The 22,236-nt window shown below is 41.9% G+C and overlaps 1 protein-coding gene across 2 annotated transcripts; it reads left to right on the plus strand.

Annotated features, from left to right (window-relative positions):
• Positions 1–448: 448 nt before the first annotated feature.
• On the plus strand, positions 449–22,236 carry hibch (3-hydroxyisobutyryl-CoA hydrolase). Of its 2 annotated transcripts, XM_085434558.1 has the most exons (14): positions 449–568; positions 860–902; positions 1,857–1,988; positions 2,920–3,004; positions 3,109–3,189; positions 3,331–3,383; positions 12,022–12,100; positions 16,953–17,098; positions 18,165–18,251; positions 18,357–18,415; positions 18,679–18,760; positions 19,595–19,714; positions 19,819–19,852; positions 20,387–22,236. In XM_085434558.1, exons 1-14 carry the CDS (start codon positions 537–539, stop codon positions 20,500–20,502), a joined length of 1,149 nt encoding a protein of 382 aa, XP_085290684.1. In that variant the 5' UTR covers positions 449–536; the 3' UTR covers positions 20,503–22,236. The 2 variants fall into 2 exon arrangements, with proteins under 2 accessions (XP_085290684.1, XP_085290685.1); XM_085434559.1 differs by lacking the exons at positions 449–568; positions 860–902 and adding an exon at positions 911–1,019.

Below are 22,236 nucleotides of genomic sequence, written 5' to 3' on the forward strand. Positions count from 1 at the left end.
TTTATTGTTCTAACAAGACACTTTTCCTGTTTATACAATATACTTTTCATGTTTGAACAACATAATATCACGTTATTACAATATACATAATTATCACGTTCGTACAATATATTGTAAACATGAAAAGTATATTGTACAAACAGGAAAAGTGTCTTGTTAGAACAATAAACCTTTCACGTTATAACGTGATACACTTGTATTTTTCTTTTGCCTGGGTGGCAGCTCTACGCTTCCGTACATTCCAGCTGTGGAGAGACTAGCACATCTGTATTTCTTTACTAAAATGTTCTCTGTGTTTTGTTTTTTATGCCACGTGTTTCTCTTAATCTGGGCCTTTGAGTCTGTAATAAATATGTGTGTCGTCTTCACTCGCCAGCAGGTGGCGGTGTGGCACAAATACACCGCGGAGAGACGCTCTGGCGTCACCGACAACCACCAATCAGCGGGAGCTCATCCCCGCTTCCAGGAAGTAAACGTTGAAACTCGAGGCTGTAGAGGTTCTGCTATTGACCCCGCGGCACAGGTCAAAAATCATCATGTCCCTGACGGTCCTGACGTCTGCGTACAGGTACGAGCCTCACCTGGGAGGTGCAGCCGGCTTGTTTTTCCTCTGGCACATTTAAATGACCGTCTCTGCTCATAAACGAGCTATGGACGGCACAAGTAGATACACTAAAGTGACCCAGCAGGTTTGTTCACCAATATAAGGCTGTCAGCTGATTTCCTGCACTCACCTGCTAGGACTGGTTGTGTGTTTGTAGCCGGGGTATCTGCTACCCCGCGGTGTAAGTTGAACCAGTTAATTCAGATCTGCTTATTAACCGTCATCAATGCTCCGTGTGTTTGCTGTTTCCTCCAGACTGAGGTCCCTCTGCAGGCTGCAGCGAATCCAGGCTCACATGGTGAGAAGTTGTAGCAGCAGCATGGTCCACTGCCGCCTCTGATTATTGCACTCACATCAGACATGCGCAGGAACACAGAATCTGCTTCCCTGCTGAGTTTACTACATCTTTCTTCTGGTTCGTGTTGGAAACACTGGGGGTTACTGGAGTAATAAATCATAAATAAATTAGTGAGGGAACTGGATCAATAAGTAATGGCATTGGTATCAATAAAACCTTATCAGTTTTAATCATTAGTCATACCTATCAGTAACCTTCATACATTGACTCTTCCCTCTATTGAAGTGATGATGGCCTTTAGCTTGGCTCGTTTAAAGGGGGGAACCGTAAGTTTGCAGGATAAGCTGGAGGGAAGGTGCAAGAGAAAAATTTGTTTTGATGTCATTGAGTTTAAAAAAGCTTAAACTAGTAATGAGCAACAACACAACACAAACAAGTATCTGCTGGCAAAAACGAGGAGAACCAACTGCTGAAGAGTGTACAGGTTTCAGCCTTCAAAGTAAAAAATAGGGCCAGCAAATGCAAAAGGTGATCACTTTAAATCCCAGCCATCCCCAAATCACATCCAAGCTGAGTTTAAGGTAACGGCAGCAAGTTGAGCTGCACCATGGGTTCACAGCTGTACTGAACTTCTCTAAAATCAGAGCCAAGTACTGCTGTCAGTCTGGGGTCCATAACCTGTTAAGAGGCTGTGCAGCAGAATCTGCAGGGTCGAACCAACTGCGCCGTCCTGATTTGTTTAAATGATTGAGGAGTCCGATCAGAGTAGAGCCACTACTCCTCCACACTATAAGGATTTGAAGAGTGTTGGGCATCAGGGAGCCTCCTGGATCCTGATCCCCAACATTTGGTTGTACTGCTTCCTCATTACCTGGATCAGTGGATGTTGAAATGTGTTTGTCTTTCAGTGTTTTTGAGATATTTCTATAGAGGTTTCCTGTCTCTGCTCTACAGATGTCGAGTCATGCAGAACCGGAGGTTCTCCTGGAGAAGGTGGGCAGAACCGGTGTGATCACCATGAACAGACCCAAAGTCCTGAATGCCCTCAACCTTACCATGATCCGGCAAATCTACCCCCAGCTCAAGGTATGTAGTATCAAAATCTGGTATGTGACGAATTAAAAGAAAAATCTTGACCTTTCCTTGTCCACGCACCACCAGGTCCTGAGCGATCAAAGAGGGGCTCAGTGAGCTGATTTTTGTTGAGATGTTTGAAATTTCCTGTCACCTAAACTCCCAAAACAGAACAGTTACTCCGTTAATACTTACTCTTCTTCCGTAGATGCTAAAGTACCGCAACCACTTCTTTATATCTACAGCATGAACAACTCACAGGGATGAAAAGGAAAAAAGGATGACATGAGGCTATCAGCGGGCTGTGGGATGTCATTATTTCCTTATTATGGAGCAAATATCTCCATGATGTCAGTCTCAAACTGAGAATGTGGGAGCTGGGCAGTTTGGGGACAGTCTGAAAAGCAAAGCTGAGATGGTTTGGACATGTGCAGAGGAGGGATAGTAGATATATTGGACAAATAATGTTTAATAAATAGCTGAAAGAAAGGAAGAAAAGTGGAAGACTTCAAAGGATATTCAAGGATGTAGTGAAGGAGGTGGTCATGTGGGACAGAGGAGGATGGTAGGGAGGCAGATAACACACTGCAGCAACCCCTAAAGGAAGTAACAAAAGAAGAAGTAGTGTTCATCCGTCCGGTAGCATTCCAGAAACTTGGATAAACAAGTACTGAAGAATCACACTGAGCACAGGTTTTTTTCTTTTCCTTTCATTTTTTACCGATGTGTAGTTCGACATTGTGAAAGATCTGTCAGGTTCACCTGTCCTGAAGATGTTTGGTTGTATTTCTGTACAAAGACCCCTTTTCACACTCTTTAAACCACAGATGTAGCTGCTCATGCAGTCTCTATAACTTAATAACGATAACTTTAAGGCAGGTTTTTGAATAAAGGAAGATTTCCTGTAAACAAAAACTGTGTTTTGCCTTGTTTGGGAATCTAGAAATGGGAAAGCGACAATGAGACGGACATCGTGATCATTAAAGGAGCAGGTGACAAAGCTTTTTGTGCAGGTGGAGACATTAGAGGTAAGCAAGCTGCCTTCAAGGTTCAGGTATCAGTTTCAGATGAGTTTTTATGTTGACCTGTGTGACCGATTACTGTTTTTATCTTGTTTTTTTTCCCCTCTCAGCTGTAACAGAGGCCGGGAAGGTCGGAGACTCTCTTGCCCAGGACTTCTTTCGTGAGGAATATATTCTGAACAATGCTATTGGTATGTATTTTATTTAATTTTATGTATGTATCTATTTATTTATTTTGTTTAATAAAAATGTTACCTGTCTGTTTTCATTCACTTATCCAAACACTCTGGCAGCTTCACATTGTTCTTATACATTTTATTTCTTCTTTCAAGGATCGTACCGGAAGCCGTATATCGCCCTTATTGATGGCATAACAATGGGAGGGGTGAGTTTGAGTTTTTATCCTGTATTATAAAGTTCAGGATGGATACTGTTTGCCATTACTGGCATGAATTGTAGGCATGAAAAACGTTTTTGTTTTGTTTTTTTTCTCATGAAATGTTATGTGAAAGTCTGCCAGTAGGTGTCAGTGGAGATTTATCTGCTCCTGTTACCTGCTGCCAGTGGCAAGGTGGCCTCTGATTGGATGAAATGTAAAGTGACAAATCATTGTTGCTGCCACTAGTCTTTCCCTCCAGGTGTCAGATTTGGGTGGAATATGAACTGGTACTTTTAGTGTAGTGTCATACATGCAGAGCTGCACACATGCACGGTTCAACTCACCTGGTTACAGGAGATGCTGTGAGGCTTGAATCTCTGATGTGACCTTGATGGTGATGTCACTCCTGAGGTGTCACTGAGGTCACTCACAGCAGCCAGTATCCCATTGGCTCATTAGTCATCACGACCTTGTCTGTGTGCATATGTGTGGGCGTGCTTTGCTACTGTTGTAAGGACCAGTTTAGGTCTGAAACGACTGGTGAAAGGGCATTAAGGCTGCTCTTCACATATTTAGGGGGAAGTTTGATAATTAGGACTTAGTTTTTTCATTAAAGGAGGCCTGTTATTAATTACAGTATATTGATGGAGATACCAGGTAGCGAGAGTTCATATTCATGCACCTGTGTTTGCATTTTGAAAGTGTAGTGGTTAACACATTCACCTTACAAGCAGACGATCCAGGTTGGAGGCTGGGAAGTACCTACAGTACAGAAATCCAGTGCTTCTCTGTAAATATAAGTAGCAGTGGATCCTCAAAGTGGAGCAAGGGTTAATTTGGCCTTTGGTGCTTTTTTTTTTTAGCCTCTCCCCCAGTAAGCTAGCTTTGTTCTGATCGGCTACCCCTCATAATCGGTAGGTTTAAATAAGGGTGGAGTTTCTTAGTCTGAAATGAAAATATTAAATCTATCTTACATCATACACAGGCAAGACTTAAAATAAACCTTTCAAAACCTTTCAAACTGGTTCTAGCATCCACCAACAGAACAGAAAATAAGGAAAATAACACAACAGACCCACTCTGAGGTGAGGTTAGGGTTAGGGAATGCATTATGTCAGTGATCCCAGTTACATTGGGAGTGAAAACAGATTACAGTCATGGATAACGGGAGACATAGCAAGCAGAGAAAATGTGCTGGTGTTTGTCTTGCCGGTCTTTCCAGAATTTATTCAACAAACACTCTTTCAGTCAGATTCATCAGACGCTAAACAGCGTTTAATTTTGGATCGAGAACTTTATTGTTGTAATTAACATAAAACCTCATTAGCATGAAAAGAAAAACTGCTAAAGGAGAATTAACAACAAGAATCAAATCACTGGAAAAGCAACGTCGAATAAAACTGTGGGAGCGGAAGACATCTTAGTTTTGTCTGTAACTACAGATGCAAAGTTTCAGTGGACCTTGAGATGGGACTGACTTGCCCAAACTCCTCCTTTTAGCTCTGCTTTGGTCAAAACCATCTGGAAAACATTTGGTTTTGACTTCAACAAGTAGATTCTCAGCCTTTCTGCAGGTTTTTCTACTAAACCCCTTTTTATTTTCTTTTTCTGTGGTGTCCCACAGGGCTCAGACCTGGGTCCCCTCTTATTCATTTTATATCTGCTGTCTTTGGGACAGGAAATTTAATATTAGCACTTATTTGCTGCTGATATCCAGTTTTTCACCTGAGAAATGTTATTAAATGAAGATTTATAGTTTCTGTTGAAGAGCTCAGTAAATCTGCCCTAAATCACCTCAGTAGCTCCAACAGACGGTCCCCTGATTTGCTCATGTCCCTTCACTGGCTCACTAGATTACTTGGTGCCAGTTTAAAATCCTCAGCTTCACATACAGAGCATTGAACAGTCTTTGTCTGAATGTTTTTTTTTTCTTTTACCCACTTTCTAAATGTATCATTATCTCAGATTATTTTCTTTAAAGCACTTTTATAAACTACATAAATAAATATTGATTGTGTTGTAGTGAGTATTGGTGTTAATGTATGTTTGGGGGCCTTACACCCCGGAACCTTCAGAGGTTTTTAAGGGTTTTCCCCATCAGAATGTCATGTGGAAAACAGGTTCCTGTATGTGTTGTGGCTAACTGTGGATGTTTCTGAAAGTGGTCAGTAAACGTCCTGAAAGTGGCCCCTGAGTTTCCAAGCATTATTATCCTGAGGTTATAACACCTTGCTTCCACTTTTATGGAGTACATTTTACAGGAAGATGAATCCCCAGAGCTGTGAACCAGAAATCATCTTGTTTCTTGGCTTGCTCTGTGTTTAGACAGCCACGATGATGATGATGTTTTCCAAGACTGACAGAAGCTGTAATTTGTGTGTCAGAACAACAGCATGAAGTAAAATGCTGGATGGATCTCATGCGTGCTGCATTGTGTGGTTTTTTGAAGTCAGCTCTGGTCATCAGCCCATCAAAAACTGTGATGTTTGTTGAATCGTGTGATTTCCACACAGAGAAATCACTTCTGTGTGATGAGTTATGTCTCTGGAACTAAAGCGATTTGAAGTCGATCTCTTCAATGTGTCACGTCAGCACTGAGGCGACACTAATGTCAGAGCAAACCATCCTGAGGGTGGTTGCTGTTTAATGCGCATAACTGGATGGAAAGGGGCAGCTCTATATAAGGACAAGTCCAAGAGGCCCCTGATCGCAGATCTGCTCCAAGCTCAGGGCAGAACCCCCACAAAGAACATATTTTCTTATTACATTAGCGATAACAAACCACCAGGGAGTAAAAGGCAGGTCAGATAGCAGTCAGAGACAAACTGTTTGATTATCCCATCACATCTCACGCACATCAGTCAACGCTCACCTTGTTTAAAGTCCACTGAATTAAGCTCTGTGAAATGCTCCTTATTAATCCACCGTGCTTTGTTTGAGCAGACACTGCGTCCCTGTCCTTCTGTGCTTGCACTTTAGATTTCAAACATTTACATAGTGAGAACACTCTGTATTTAAGATGGCTCGTAAAGGGAAATGCTGCCCGTTTGATAGATATTTGCCCAGAGCTGCATGACTCTGATCTCTGTCTCCTTGGAGTAAAGAGTTCCTGTTTACATTTTTCCTGATAGCCTCATGAAAGGAGTGCCTACAAGGTTTTTAATCTCTGTTTTAAGGTTTTCGTTTTCCATCCAGAGCCTGTGTAGTTGTTTTAAAGGGGAATTCTGTGAGTGAGAGCGATGTGGAGAGTAACTCAACTGTTGTGTTCAAACAGACATCTGTCACTTGGTGTGTAAGTGACAGACTTTCCACTCTCACTCACAGTCTCACCTACTGATTTCTGATTATGCAAAGCCAAATTTGTGTAACAACTACGTCATAATAACCCAGATATCCTAAAGAGGGCTTCAGGAATGCCTCCACAATCTTCAGCACTCTAAGCTTCACCAGCCAAGTTGTAAATTTTTAAGTTGTAAACACGCTCGTCTGCTGACAAATTGGCGTTGTTTACAGGAGGATCTGGAGACATGTTCTTATAAGGCTCTATACCAGCGCTTCGCAGTATTCCACTACTTTTATGGTGAAACTCGAGTAATGTGATTAAACGGCCTCTTGTTCCACAGGCTGCTTTCAGCCATCCTTCTTTTTCTCATTTGTCTTTCTCTTTCTTCGTAAAAGAAGTAAGCTTTCCCACAGTTATTTTCAGGTTATGTTATTTCTGCCCTTTGGCTGAATTTGATACCGTGATTTACTCGTATTAAAACCCGTTTTTTTTTGTTTGTTTTTTTTATCCCCATGATAGAACAGAGAAAAACCCGACTCATAGTGGTCAAAACATTTATATTTCTTTTAATTCAATCATCTTACGGAAGAGAGAGACCCCTGCACAGCCCAAACGCCAGTTGCAGGATCTCTAACATTACAAGCTCAACATGTGTCTTATATGGTGTTATTTTGTTACCTCAGACGTCACACACGTCACACGTGACACACACAGTTTCATTACAAACAAACTCCTTCTACTCAGTTCCTCTTTTCTGTGTCTGATTTATTAATATGCCTGTGCACTAAAACTTCCTGTGCAGCTTGGAATAACTTCCCCTTTCTGAGGTCTTTTGCCAGGGCAACCTGTCTGAACTTAGTTTCACTCTGTCTGTTGCTCATACTCTACAAAAAACATGCAGTTTCCTGTCAGCCTGTGACCTAGTCTCAAAGCTGGCCCTCTTTTATACATAAAACAATATAATCAGCAAATAAGCATTAAAATATATATTTAAATCTCAACACTCGGTACATCAATTGTACAGTTCAAGGTCACATCGCTTTACATGACTCATCTGGTTACTAAAAATAGATGCAGATGAGAGGAGCACTCGCTCGTTTGTTGAAATGTAAATTCTATGTATTTTTGTAATTACATTTGTAACAAACATCAACATGGAAACAGTGAAACCAAAGAGCTTCACACAGATTAAGCAAACAAACACAAACCCCAAAGAAAGGAGGCCTGGAGGAGATGAATGGAGAGGTATGAAAAAAATAGGAGGTGGGTCTTTCAGTACGTAAGCCCTCTCCACCTTTTGAGCCCAAAGTTTAAAAGTGTTGTCTTTAGGACCCATAGATACATGCGATGGACAACTCAAGATAAAAGTGAGCAACTGTTGTTGCCATCCAAAAACACATTTATGGCTTTTAAAAACCAGACTGTTTCCACAAAGTAGTCATTCCCATAACATGTAATAAAAGGTGCCAGTTAAAGAGCATAGTTTACACTTGAAGGTTCATATAGCTTCCACAGCTGTAGATGGAAGTAAAAGTTAAACTGCACAGAGTTCTTACGAACACATCACCATGAGAATAGATGCTACAACTGCAAACCGTAACCACTCTTGTTTGGGGCAATCGTGGCTCAAGAGTTGGGAGTTCGCCTTGTAATCGGAAGGTTGCCGGTTCGAGCCCCGGCTTGGACAGTCTCGGTCGTTGTGTCCTTGGGCAAGACACTTCACCCGTTGCCTACTGGTGGTGGTCAGAGGGCCTGGTGGCGCCAGTGTCCGGCAGCCTCGCCTCTGTCAGTGCGCCCCAGGGTGGCTGTGGCTACAATGTAGCTTGCCATCACCAGTGTGTGAATGGGTGGATGACTGGATATGTAAAGCGCTTTGGGGTCCTTAGGGACTAGTAAAAGCGCTATATAAATACAGGCCATTTACCATTTACCATTTTACATCCGGTATAACTAGGATCAGGGAAGGGCAGGGGATACTGGATAAAAGAGACGCTTTGAAACGGAGCCAGAGATTAATAATTACCCACGATTAAATGAAGGATTGTGTATAAACATAGAGAGTTTGGATAAACATCACCACTTTAATGTCTGTGATGCGGAGGAACAGAAACAAGCACTGGAAGTTTAGCTGTATCACATCGATCAAACCATTGTAGGTCCTGAGCAAGTTTGGATCTCACAGGGTTTGCATGTCGGTGTCTCTGATAAAATGCTTGGAAGAAGGTGCAAAATTTCAGCTTACCTGTATATACTTTGAAGACCTGAAAGTTTGAAAATATTCATAGTATGACAGTGAAATTTTGCATGCATAGAAAAAAAATCAGCTTGACGGGGTCTGGTGGGAACTTTTTAAAATTCAGTATATTTATAATGAATGACCCACTTCTGAGTGGGGCAAAGCCTCACCTCTGGAAAAATTCTCATGTAAATCCATCCTTAACTTTTTTTTTTTTGAGAAATGTCATCATGAAATAAATGCAAAGGCCTGTGTCCCCAATGGTGTTTTTTTTTAAGGTTTTTGGGTTCTGGGTCTTCCAGAGGAGCAACTTCTCTTGGCAGAGGCCTGTTTAGTCTCCAGTGATCAGATATTTTTATTCCCCTGTGGTCGTTTATCTCTCTGCTGTGAGGCGGATCCAGCAGCGCTGCTGTCCAGCTCTGAACTCTTTTGCTGATCGCTGAGATCAAGATAAAGACAGTTTGTCAGCTGTAATCAATCAGCTGCTGTTGTTTTGGCTGTGATTGATCCCTCAGCAGGTAACAACCTTTACTTTGCACTAAACGACAGCATGATTGATCTTTAGTAGTGCTGACTCATAGAGTGCATATACAGTAAGACGATAGCAAGGTGCCAAAAAAAAAAAAAAAAAAAAAAAACGAATAGAAATCAGTGGGACAATTCTGAAATGTTAAGATGCTGGATGGTGCCGTCAATTGAAAGAGGAAATATCAGCCAGTCATGTTGCTACATTGATTCACAAGGGAATAGTAGGACTGTAACTTGTGCAGGGAAAAAGCTGAAAAACCTTATTTTTCTGTATGTACATGGCTTTAATTTAGTTTATTTCTGTACCACATTTAAAAGAACCTCAGCTGACCAAAATGCTGCACAGGCTGTACAAAATACATACATACATTATACACAAGAGTCATTAAGCAGACTATGAATATACCCAAAAATCCACAATAAAAACCACAAACCTGTAAAAGGTCTCTTAAGTAGGGTGGCGCCAAACCAGCGAGACTCTTTAAAAACATGAACATGTGAAGATGTGACCAATGGCATTTCATTCCTGTCTAAAGACGAGCTGCTGGATTTTGTACAGGCTGCAGTAATAACAGATCCATGCCGACATTCAAAGAATTACATCATATAATTGTCAGGTAAAAAAGGTGTGAAGTTTTGCTTATAGGAAGACTTTGGTGTTGCTACGCTGGTTTCTCTACACCACCAAATTGTTTTTGTACCAATTTGGACGAGAGGTTGGAGTGCCATGTGAATTATGTGAGATTAAATTTATATCTGTTATTTAAACATGATCCTTTATATATAGAATCTTCAGACACTGAAAAAAAGGTTGGCCCTTATTAAACTGTATTGTGACACCAGTTCTGGGGTTTAATTAATAATTACTGGTGGTTAGTTAACAACGAATGTTGGTCTGCGTTACATCGACTCCCCGACACATCACAGGATGTTGGCATCGGTTAAATGTCACACAGATTTAAACTATTTTTATTGATGAAATGCCACGAGTGTAATCATAAAGCCCACATTCATAAAGTCAGGATTGTGGGTTGTATTAATACACTGGTGTAGTGAGAGCAGAAGAACTGTGTACACAGAGTCTGCTACACATTCAAACCCAAACTCATTAAGCCAGATCCCTGAATTTATCAATGGGGGTCTTTTAATTTGGGGAGTCCACTGCTAAAGGTTTCCATCATGATAATGGAGCGAGTGGGTCCTCAAGTTAAATAATCCTGATTTTGAGGGTTTGTGTATCGCTTCCTGTTTTTATATCTTTTTTTTATTGTTGCTGTCCACATAAATTACAGTTTTGAATGTTGTGGATCGACACATTCTCACACGTCGTGTCATTTTTGGCGTTGGCACTTTGACAGAGCTACTGTGGAAGTACTGGCCGCCAAGAGGTGACGATCCTGACAAAGTCCGCATTAAGACGTTGGAGTGATGGCAGTCGCATTATGCCGTAATCTTTTTAACTTTGGATGTCAGAGCTGGGAGTGATGTCACACCCAACTTGAACATGTTCCAGTAAAGCTTTCTCCGTGCCAAGCTAGAGCCATTCAACAATTCATCAACAAAGTCAGCGTTGGTTTGGCTTCTCCAACTTTTTGAGTAGAATGTCAGATTTTAAGAAGTGATCCAGTTGTAAATTCGGACTGAGACCTCGGGATTTCTGATATCAGAACACTGGACAGCAGACTGGACTCTGTTGTGTTTTGCACTTGATGTTGCTTTTTTAATTGATGAGTTGATGATCAAGCTCAGGTTATAAAACTACCTGGTTAGAGTTGAGAAAAGATTGTAGTTCGGGGTAAAATCCACCCCTGTAAGAGCCATTTACTCCTTCCTTTGTCTAATTACACACATGTCAAATTCACAAAGTGAGTGAGAGGTGAGAACGTTGAAGCCTGAACGTTACAACAGCAAACGCCATAACCCACCACCAACAGACACTCGGCATTGGGATGAACTGAGATACACCAGCAGCTTTTACACAACAAACATTTTTATGTGTTGGGTTTTTTTTGGATTGAACAATGTTCTCTTTGAACGTCTAACACTGTTATTGCAGATATATATTTGACCTTCAAAATAAAAGCTTCCAATTGACAGGTACTTCAGTTATAATGAACAATCAGGTAGTGTAATTTTCCTGCCTATCTGCAGGGCCATATGCATTCAGGTATGCAAGGGGATGTTGTTTCCAAGGCAACCTTATAATATAACACACACACACCTTACTGTGCTGGAAATGTCCTCTGGCCAACACTGCTCATTAGCCTTCACCTCTCTCCCTGCTGGGAGCTGCATGAGTTAAACACACACACACACACACACACACACACACACACACACACACACACACACACACACACACACACACACACACACACACACACACACACACACTTTCTTGACAGGTTAACCTGGTTTACTTTTTTCAGCCAATTTTCATCTGAGTCTCCAGCTTTCTGTAGAGGTGACGGTCATTAATGACACTGATCCCTCCTTTTTCTTTTTTTTTTTCTTTTTTTTAATTTTACTCTATTCTATCATATGACTTTTATTTTATTTCTCTAATTATTTTAAAACGTGTTCTCTTATACCTGTAGGGCGTGGGTCTCTCAGTTCACGGACGGTTTCGAGTGGCCACTGAGAAGACGCTGTTTGCGATGCCAGAGACTGCCATTGGTAAGCCTGCGATCTGCCTGATTGAGGGAGTGCTCAGTGGCAAGGGTTGGCCCACATCAGTGGGAGTGTATATCTAGAATATTAATTATGTAGGAGCAATGATTTCAAGCTGGACCCAGTTCACATACAAGGTCTGTCTGCATTTGAAGCTGGGGAGCCAAACACGAGCAGAAGAGTGATTTGCATTCAGTGCAGTTTGCTGATGACCTCATTCCTAAATAAGTGTTGAAAATGAACTGCTAAAATGGGCAGGGTGGAAAAAGTAAGTCCAGCGTTTAAGCCTTTAATCTTCAGCAATGGTACAAATCACAAAAAGACCTTTTCAGACAGTTTGGAAAACAGAAGCTCAGTAATCTAAAAATAGGAATATTTAGTCTTTAGAACTTTTTAAGGCGGTAGATAAGATGATGATGATGTCACCAATTGTTTTTGGGCTGCAGTTTATCTGCTGCCATTTTGTCTTTTTGGAGCCAAAAGTAATTCAACATGGACAAGAGGGTGAAGTGCTGAGCTAACAGCAGAATAAACAAGCGGGGCATATTCGCTGTCACCATCTTGAGCGGTGTGGGTCTGACTGAGAAACTGAGGCCACTGCATGCTCATTGGCCAGCGACTTGTGATTGACAGGTTGTTAGCCAATGAAAATACTCTGGGTAATCGTCCCTTCTGACCATAATTTGCAAAATTAACTTCAAACTTTGTTCACCAACACAGAAATGTTCAAGAGGTCCTGTTCAGGGATTAGAACAGATTATAAGAAGCCTAACAGACAGCAATCAGGTGTGCCACCTGTCAAGCAAAGGAAGCATGAATTATAATTATTTAAAAGGAATCACCCTCGTACATGTTGTTCTACCAGGCGGTAACATGTTGTTTTATGCTCCCTTTAAACGTGGGGGTCTATGAGGAGTGGGTCACTTTTGTAGAGAGCCTCAAGTGGGCATTAGAGGAACTGCAGCGTTTGGTGGCGCTTCTTTTTCTAAGCCAACTAAAAAACTTTAAAATTATTCATAGGAGACTGAAGCGGCAGTGTCATAGTGTATTTTAAATTGGTAGTAGTTCAGGAACCCTTAAATGGGTTGCTGTGGTTGCTTAGTTGGACTTGCTAAATGCAGTAGTGGTAAGTGTGTGGACTCGCTGGACCAGCACATCACTTTCTGTGTGTAAAAAAAGATTGATATAGAAGAGTCGAGCCCACTGAGAGGTGATCCAGCGGTGCAGCTGTCGTCAGTAACAGCTGCTTTTCCCATATATGATTCATCTTTTCCTGGAAGACGTACATGTCAGTGATAGAAAAGCAGGCTGTATGTTGTTCTACTCCTGTTGCTGCCTTCTGACACAGAAACTTGTTTTTTTTTATCTGAGCCTCCAGGGAGATAGGGAAACAAACACACTGCATCACCCAGAAGGGAAGAGACAAATCCAGGACTTCAAACAGTCACAGAGCAGGAAAGGCCAATGCTCTGCAGGTGGATGTCAGGAGTTTACTAAACTTCTTGACTAAACTTTCTAAAAATATGTTTTAAGAAATGCTACATTAAATTTAGCCACTCTAGCAAAACTGAGAAAACTTGTGTCCTCCTTCTATACATCCATGAACTTTCTCTGTGGTCTTCTTCTTCTCTTCCTGCCTGGCAGCTCCATATTATCCACTATCCTTCCTCTGCACATGTCCAAACCATCTCAGCCCAACCTGAGCTGTCCCTCTGATGTGCTCATTTCTAATCCAGTTCATCCTAGTAACATGTCCTGCACCAGCCTCGCTGGCATAATTCTCCTTTTTGACTCCAGTAGGTGTCAAACAAAATTATCATATTTTATCCAGCATGAACTGAAACTAGTGAAACTTTCAGTTTTCTCATCGACTTGTATACAACCAGAGGCCTTTTCGCCTTCTGCTGGCCATTAGAAAGAGTGAAGGTTTAACATATTCCTACATCCATCTTTTTACAGTCCATCCATCCATCCATCCATCCATCTTCATCCGCTTTATCCGAGGCCGGGTCGCGGGGGCAGCAGCCTAAGCAAAGAGGCCCAGACCTACAGTCTTTGGAAGCAAACATAAAAATCACATCCTTTGAATCCTTCGGCAAAAATCATCTGTCAGTGTGTTAGTTGCTGAAGAGTTGTAGAAGGTCAAATTCTTTAATTATTTCATGCATGTTTAAAGATAATAGATTACAGTGTCCTGATATGGAGCCAGAAAATGATCTGATCCAACTAAAAAGTGCTACATTAACCTGTTAGATCTTTTAAAGCATCATAACTGAACCATGTAGGACATCTTTGTCTGTTGCAGTGTGAGGCAGGTCCTCCAGTGAAAAAGGCCACTGAGACACTAAACTTGTAGGTTCCTCTCTCGCTAATTGTCTCTAGTGGACAGATGGTCATCTGCTGAGGTGCTGAGGAGATTAGTAACAAATCTGTGACAACAAATGCAGTCGACATTGTACCGTGAACTAGCATGTTGTCAATGAAATCCACTGGGATTACCACAGCTCTGTTGCTGTGAATGCGTATAAGCTGTTTCCAGAGTGATATGACTGTAAAGGTATTTGTTACAGTGGGTTTGTGTTGCTGTGATCGAACAGTTAATGTCGTCAGTGTCTTCATAAAGGTTCTCAGGGTGTTTTGTAACGTTCTGTGCAGGTTTTATTACGTTGGTCCTGGAGTCAGTGGATTAGGAGAGGGCTTTGCAGCGTGGGCACTGCTCATTTTTTCCGAGTCTGTTCAGGTTCTGATAAATTGATTGTGTGCACTCGCTCCCTCATACGTGCAAACTTCCAAGGACGCTCGAGCCATTCTTCATTTGACACCCACACATACAAACAGAAGCATGTCAGACTTATTATTCTGAAGTACTCTGGGCTCTGACTTTATAATAAATCTTCTGCTGATGTGTAGCGCTGTGGAGTCGGTCTGGTGTCTGGAGAGAGGTGGAGGGTGAAGATTATGTTGTCAGCGGACAGGAAATGAGCGTAGCAGCAAGAAAAAGTAGGAGATTCCCGCCGATGTGCTCTGATATTTGTCTGGGGTTTTGTCAGAGGCTAGGCTAAAGTAAGGAGTGGGAGGAAATGGGCCAGTATTTCAATCGTCCATGCTCAGGATTGGCCATAATGGGGCAAAGATGTTCTACACTGGATGTGATCTGTTTTAAAGTGTCAGTTCTTCATTTGGCGTGCTCTCTTGCACATGAATTGGCACACAGAATAATTTGATTTTAACCTCACCGTTAAGTTTCTTGAGTCTCCTGCTAGCTTTGAATCTCTCCCATCACTTTGGCGAGGACAAGCAGAAAATCTCGCCTAATCCCCTTCCCAGCTGCCATGGTCATAACATTGTCACGATTGTTTTTACTAAAAGCTCTCGACTTGCAGGTCACCGCATGGCCGTTATCAGCACGTCCCCTGGGTAATCAGGAACTTCACACCGCGTGATTTTCCATCAGGGATGAGCTTTTTCTGCCTTTTTCACTGGAATGCAGCTGCCTTATAGACCCCACAAGCTTATTTTAGACCTGATCCTGGGGAGGAATCCTCTCAAGAGCTTCTCGTCTGTGCTGGTTTACTTTAACCAGAGTCGCACTGTGGACTGAATCTTGCTTTTTCCACTGTGGTATTCCAGAGTTAGACGACAGGGTTTCAAACGCTGCAGGAGCTTTAAACTTAGTGCCAGTAAACTCTGAAAATGTTTGAGATGTAGTTCTCATATTAGGGGCACATTTACTGATGTAGAATTAAAGGCTTTGCTGTAACAACAGGATGTGTCCACTTATTAAAATTTTGGAGTCTGGATATGATTGTTAGATGGATAAAATGGTCTGTTGCAGTCTAATTGAATTAATCTCATTAACCTTTAAGTCATCACGACATCCTCCATCTGTGTGAAGGGGAAAAAAATGGTTAGACATGAGGAACAGAGCCGAACTATGAAAAAGTGAGTTCTTTTTGTTACCCCCAAAATTATGATAAACAAGTCATAGCAAAGATAAACAAGCAATAACGAGGCAATAACTGCGTGTTGTCTCAGTCCCAGCAGATCATTGGCAAAAAGGAGAGAAGATGTGTTTCTGTTGTTTTTAAAATGTACTTATCGTATTTTCACGTAACATGACATGTAATCAAAAGCGGGTGAACACGAGGCTCCATATGAACCTGTAAATGCACTGGTTCACAAACATTGAAGCATCACATGGGCGTGATTTAGCTGTAGCTGTCAGTGCCTGAGATTACTTAATTATTCCCCCAGGAAAACTTGTCTTTGTATTAATAGCATCTCTAGCAGTACTTACATCATATCTTTATATCTACACACACAAGCACGCTGTAACCCCTGTTACCCCCCGTGAGGCGGGATTAACAGATTTAACTCGGCCCTGCCAGCCTTCTGAACAACAGCCATAATCTGCCACATTTATAATATTACATTTTCAGCCATAAATCAGGTCAGCTTATCTAATCCCCCCCTCTCGCCACACTACAGAACCCGCTGTAAGCACTGGACTGTCGCGTCCTGTCAGAAATATTGAAATCAAATGGAAACATTATTGAAAGGACAGAACGAACGGATTAAATCTGCAGATTGTGATGATGATCATTAATTCTCCTAAGCTGCATATTTGGCCTTTTGTAGTGTGCCAGTGGCCTTTTGCTGGAATACCACCATGTGTAAATTGTCTTAGAGTGAGGGGGGATGATATTTTAGGACAAAACCATTGATTATTCTCAGGGAAAAGTCATTATAATAAAAACCCTTGCTTGGCTTGTGTAAGTCACTGATTAATAGGCATGCTGCTTTCATGAAAAACCTGTGCAAACTGTTATTAACTCTGCTTTTCATTTTATTTTGAAAGGGCTTTTCCCTGATGTGGGAGGTGGCTATTTTCTGCCGAGGCTCCAGGGGAAGTTGGGATTGTTTCTTGCCTTGACGGGCTTCCGACTTAAAGGACGGGATGTGCAGAGAGCCGGGGTTGCCACTCACTTTGTGGAGTCTAAGAAGGTACCGTGTGAGCTTTCAGTTCAGGTGTTGGAAGTGCGGGGGTGAGGTCAGAGCTGCACTGGAAAGCCAGATGCTGATTCACTGGAGGCCTCACTCTTGTTTACGGTGCCAGCATTCACCGGCCGGCGCAGAGGCCAGTTGTGTTTTTCTTGCTGTTGGCATGAGGTCAGAGCGGTGGGCGGCAGGTTGTTTATGACTCTAACCTTGGTTTGGGCAGAAACAAACACATCTCACCTCAGTGGAAGTTTACCAACAAGACAAAGGGTTAGATAAGACAGGAGAGAGGACTCGGAGGTAATGAGCTGATGCAAGAAGAGCCAAAATACACAAATTCTGAATCTGAGTAAATAAAACAAAAGGAATCTGCACAGAGTGTTAGCAATGAGCTGACATGAACAAGGAGAAAGAAACAAGATTATCGGTGGGGTCTGATAGTCAAATTTCATTAAGAGGGTAGCTTACCGATTGAAGTGTTAGATTGATTTTTCCATTTTACTTTCAGGTACTGTTTTAGCATCTGTTTTTATTTATAGTTTAGACTTTATTGCATTGATGACTTCCAGATTAAGTATAATCTGAGGTATTTGAGGTCGGCCTGATGAAGGCCTCAGTGTAAGTTCATCAGTGTAGTGAAGGAGGACATTCAGAAGGTTGATGGGACAGAGGAGGATGCTTGGGATAGGATGAGATGGAAGCAGATGACCTGCTGTGAAGCAAAGGGAGCAGCTGAAAGAAGAAACTGAGAGACTGCAGGAAGAGGCGGTGAAGATGAGGGCAGGGCAGGCAATTGCAAAGAAGGAAAAATGGAGAAAGTAAAGACAAAGCAATACACGCAAAAAAATGTCAAAGTCAAACAGGAAGCGATCAAGGACGACTGAGATGGAGAAACTATAAACAGAGTTAACATAACCTAAATTTTTCATTAGTCGGGAATAACAATCCTCACATTCTGTTTATTTATTAGACGATAAAACTATGTTTAGTGAATGTGCCGACACGTCAGACTTCTACACATCATAAACGACAGATCAGCTGCAGACTGACTTTTTCCGTTTGCATTAAACAGATCCCAGACCTGCAGAAGGAGCTCGTGGACTTGAAGTCTCCCTCTGCTGAAGATGTCTCCAGAGTGCTAGACTCCTACCAGAGCCAGGTTAGAAGCCAAGAAGCCAGTCATTTACACAAACATGTGGCTTAGACTCTAGCTGTATATTTTCATTACTGCATCTCACTCTTTGTTTCTGCTCTTTGTCCACAGAGCAGTCTGGATGCTGAGAAGCCTTTCATCTTGAAAAAGCACCTCTCTGATATAGACGGGTGGGCCATGACTTTCTTCCTAAATATACTTAAACTAGGTTCAGGAGGTGAGCTGGAGTCTGTTTTTGTTGGTGACAGATAAAGAAAATCTACAGAAACACTGTATTTAGTCAGAAATGTATTCCTGAAATCGGCTTTCAGGGCTCCATATGTACTCTTATATGCACTCTTTCAGTGCTGGTTTTAATCTCTTTGTGCTCTGTTTTTAAAGACTATCAGCCTTTTATTTATTTTCAGTCTCTTGTCCTTTTAAATCCTGTCAGGCTCTTCAGCGCCAGCAGTGTGGAGGGCATTGTGAAGAACCTGAAGACCGACGGCTCAGAGTTCGCTAAGAAACAAACTGAGGTGCGTTGCTCCTCTGCGGCTCAGTTCAAGTAGAGTGCGGTTCAGCTGCTTCTGTTCCAACAGTCAGCTGTCTTTAAAACATGAACTCTTACAGAGGCTGATGGTGAACACCACCCTCCGATAAACCCACAGACAGAGCTGGAATGAAGCCGGGGTGTTATTTGGCTCCGCTGTGCATTTTGGTAATTAGTAGTTACCTGAGAATGAGTACTTAATGAGGTTAATCACCGTGCCCTGCTGGCTGGAGCTAAAGACACTTTAGTGGGATTTCAGGGTGAATTATCATGGCTTCATTCACTAAAATTCCCTCAAACAGCCTAAAAAGCGATGTCCCACTTCACTCGAGATTAAACGAGTCACATGACCCTCCCTCCCTCACCTACCACACTTCTTAAATCTGTTCACCAGGAAAGTCATGAGCTTGATCTTCTCACCTTCAGCAAGACCAAAGCAAACAAACAAAAAAAAGTTTTTATTAATGAATCTTTATTTACATGTTGAAATAATTGTGATGTGATTTTTGTTTCTGGATGTAAGGATGTTCTCTGAATGCTGTCGTGTGAGAAGGAAGTAGAGTCTGGACATGGGCACGAGGAAAGAGCTTGGGGTTTTTTTGGCATTTCGATGATGAGCTGATGATCTTTTTAAAAGTTTCCTTCTCTCTTTCGGCTGTCACTGACTAAATCCTGGCATTATTGAGAGGTTTATATGTGTATAAGTAACAGCTGGGGCTGTTAGAATCCACAGAAGGAACGATTTGTCTTAGATTGTGACTGTTCTGATATTATGAAGCCAAATCTGAGTAAAACAAACAAACGGTTTCTCTTCCTCTAGACTCTGTCCAAAATGTCTCCCACGTCCCTGAAGATCACCCTCAAGCAGCTGCAGGCGGGCGCAGCTCTGAGCCTGCAGGACGTGCTGGTGATGGAGTATCGACTGAGCCAGGCCTGCATGGTAAAAACCATCACAGTGAAGTCTGAAACCCAAGGTGGTTTCACATTTCAGCTCTGATGATGTGTTTCAGGGAGTGATAAGGCATTGTTTGTGTTGTGTTGCAGAGGGGCTGTGATTTCTATGAAGGCGTTCGAGCCGGTAAGTCACTGCAGTACAGGGGACACAAAAGCAGAAGAGGATGGGTATGAAACTTAGTCTTGTAACTTATTTTTACATAGATTTACCAAACATAATAAACACTGTAGGATCAGTAAACTAAAGTAAAATGAAAATGATAAAGAGATTAAAACGTTACCTGATTTAAACCGTGCCGATCTCCTCTTTGAGGTCGTCTCCTGGTGCATCTCCTCCAGCTCAGCTGAAGGCGCTTAGCTCATGCACATATGCACAAAGGCAAATTATGAGCTTCAGGGGGAGATCTGAAAAATCAGGCTTGCTGGAAGAGGTCCTGAGGTACACACGAAGACAACCTTGAAGGGGAGATCAGCCTTTTTAAAATAAGCTTTGGTTTTTTGGTTCAGATTTAAAGTATATACTGGGACTAGCAAGGATTCTGAGCAGTGATTATTATAATCACGGATCACTCTGCAGAAGTATATGCTCGCCTCTAAAGGTTGTGGGTTAGTTATTGTTCCTCTTAGCATCACTAAACTCGATGTTCTGTGTTTTTAGTGCTAGTTGACAAAGACCAGAATCCCAAGTGGAACCCATCAACACTGGAGGAGGTGTCCAACCAGATGGTGGAGCAGTGTTTTTCCTCCTTGGGTGAGAAGGACCTGACTTTGTGAAGTTGGTCAGCAGCTGCCTCCCAACTTCAAACAACACACCGCTAAGCCTTCTCTAACCGGCCACTTCCTGTCCCCCCCCATCCTTTTATGGAGGAGCGTGCCGCTGTGGATGGAAGCGTGTCAGCCCTTGTTCATAAACCGTGTTATTGCTGTAGAATAAGTAGTAGTTCTGGTGATTCTTTACAGAAAAATCACGACTATGTCTCCACAGCTGAGTCATGCTCACAGGCAGAAGAGGGAGCAGGCAGTTTGGTGCACTGTTGCTCTGCAGTGGAGTCTTTCTGCATAGTTTGTACAGTTGTAATGTTACAGTGCTGCATGTTAAAGGATCAGAACAGCAGTGCTACATTAGCACAAGGACACAGGAGGGGATAATGATCTCACCACTGAGTGCTTCACTACATTTCCTGTGGATGTTTGTTGATGTGACACGGAGCAGTATAATCTGTAGTCCTGCAGCGCGGTCACAGCTTCTGATACAGATCATATATCGTCTCAGCTTCCTGTTTCCTGTTCCCTTTTTTTTTTTTTTCCTCCAATGTTTAATCTCATACAGGCCGCATCATTTAAAACCCCTCAACGCTGGATAACATCGATCATCTTGTTACAGTGCGGTGCTGGGAAACCTTTGATGTTGCTCTGACAAGGTGCAGCTTCCTAAACGTTTTCGCATTGATCAAATTTGTTGGAAAAAGCTCAGTCCACAGAGACCCTAAACAAAGACTGTATATTAAAGATGGGCATACCCACATGACATCATGCACTGGTTTGCACAGACCTCTTTTTGAAACCTTAATACTGCGCTTTTCTATCAAGTTTACTGCCATTTATAAAGACTTAAAACTAGTGATTTAACCCATGTCTTGTTAAGGAAAATCTTTTGATTTTGTAAATCAATCGTGCAGTTGATTTTTGGGTTTTTTTCCTCATGAACATCCATCTTTAAAAAAAGAAGAAGACATGTTTGTCACCATAGGAGTCGCCCCCTAGTGGGCATTAAAAAAGGTTAAAATGTCAAGGTGCTTCGGCTTAAGTTTTTAACTTCGGAAGCTAAGCCCATCTTCATATACAGTCTATGGCCCCACCTGGCAACCCACTGGACCCAATGGGCCATTCTAACACTGGTCACAGAAGTTGAATCCTCTGATAAGTCAGAGCTGATATGAGTACAGTCCTTCTGGAATCAAGTCTTGCCACTTGTAGGTGAGATATGAGCATTTATTTTGAAGCATTATTTCAATTTTTTTAATGTTAATGGTTACCAAGACTCATCAGTCAAGTCTGATTAACATCTTAAAGCAAAAACCTTTTCCCCCCACTATTAATTACACATTTACTAATATCTTCACTGCTCTGGAATATCCCTAAATTCTCTGGTACTGGAAAAATGGTTTTAATGTTGTGGCAGATCAGTGTAAGTGCTACCTGTAGTTGTTTTTAGGTATAACAGGGAATTAATAAAGTGTTCTAACACAAATCCAAACAATACTTCGAAGACAAACCTATAAATTACTGCTGATATTGAATGTATCTGCATAATTTAGCAAAGCAAATCTGGTTTTAGTCGTCTGAAATGCACGTTTTGTTTTTTCTAATAATTTTCCCGATGTTTGTTCAGAGGAAATCAAATCACTTCCCTCATCATTAGGTCTCTGCAGCTGCATTATTTATGAAACAACCAGAGTCGGATTCAGTGCTGGAACAGAGGGCAATAAAAGAGCTGGTCACATGAAA

This window comes from Copadichromis virginalis, linkage group LG16, assembly GCF_057382275.1.
Source record: "Copadichromis virginalis isolate Kocher_CV1m ecotype Utaka linkage group LG16, C_Virginalis_male_GT1.1, whole genome shotgun sequence".
Classification (NCBI taxonomy): Eukaryota; Metazoa; Chordata; class Actinopteri; order Cichliformes; family Cichlidae; genus Copadichromis; species Copadichromis virginalis.

Bases quoted from the DNA above. Each gene is read 5' to 3' on its own strand.
- hibch (XM_085434558.1), top strand. From the start codon at position 537: ATGTCCCTGACGGTCCTGACGTCTGCGTACAG. The intron at 17,099-18,164 runs GTACCGTGTGAG...TGCATTAAACAG, and splicing joins ACTTTGTGGAGTCTAAGAAG to ATCCCAGACCTGCAGAAGGA. The intron at 19,853-20,386 runs GTAAGTCACTGC...CTGTGTTTTTAG, and splicing joins CTATGAAGGCGTTCGAGCCG to TGCTAGTTGACAAAGACCAG.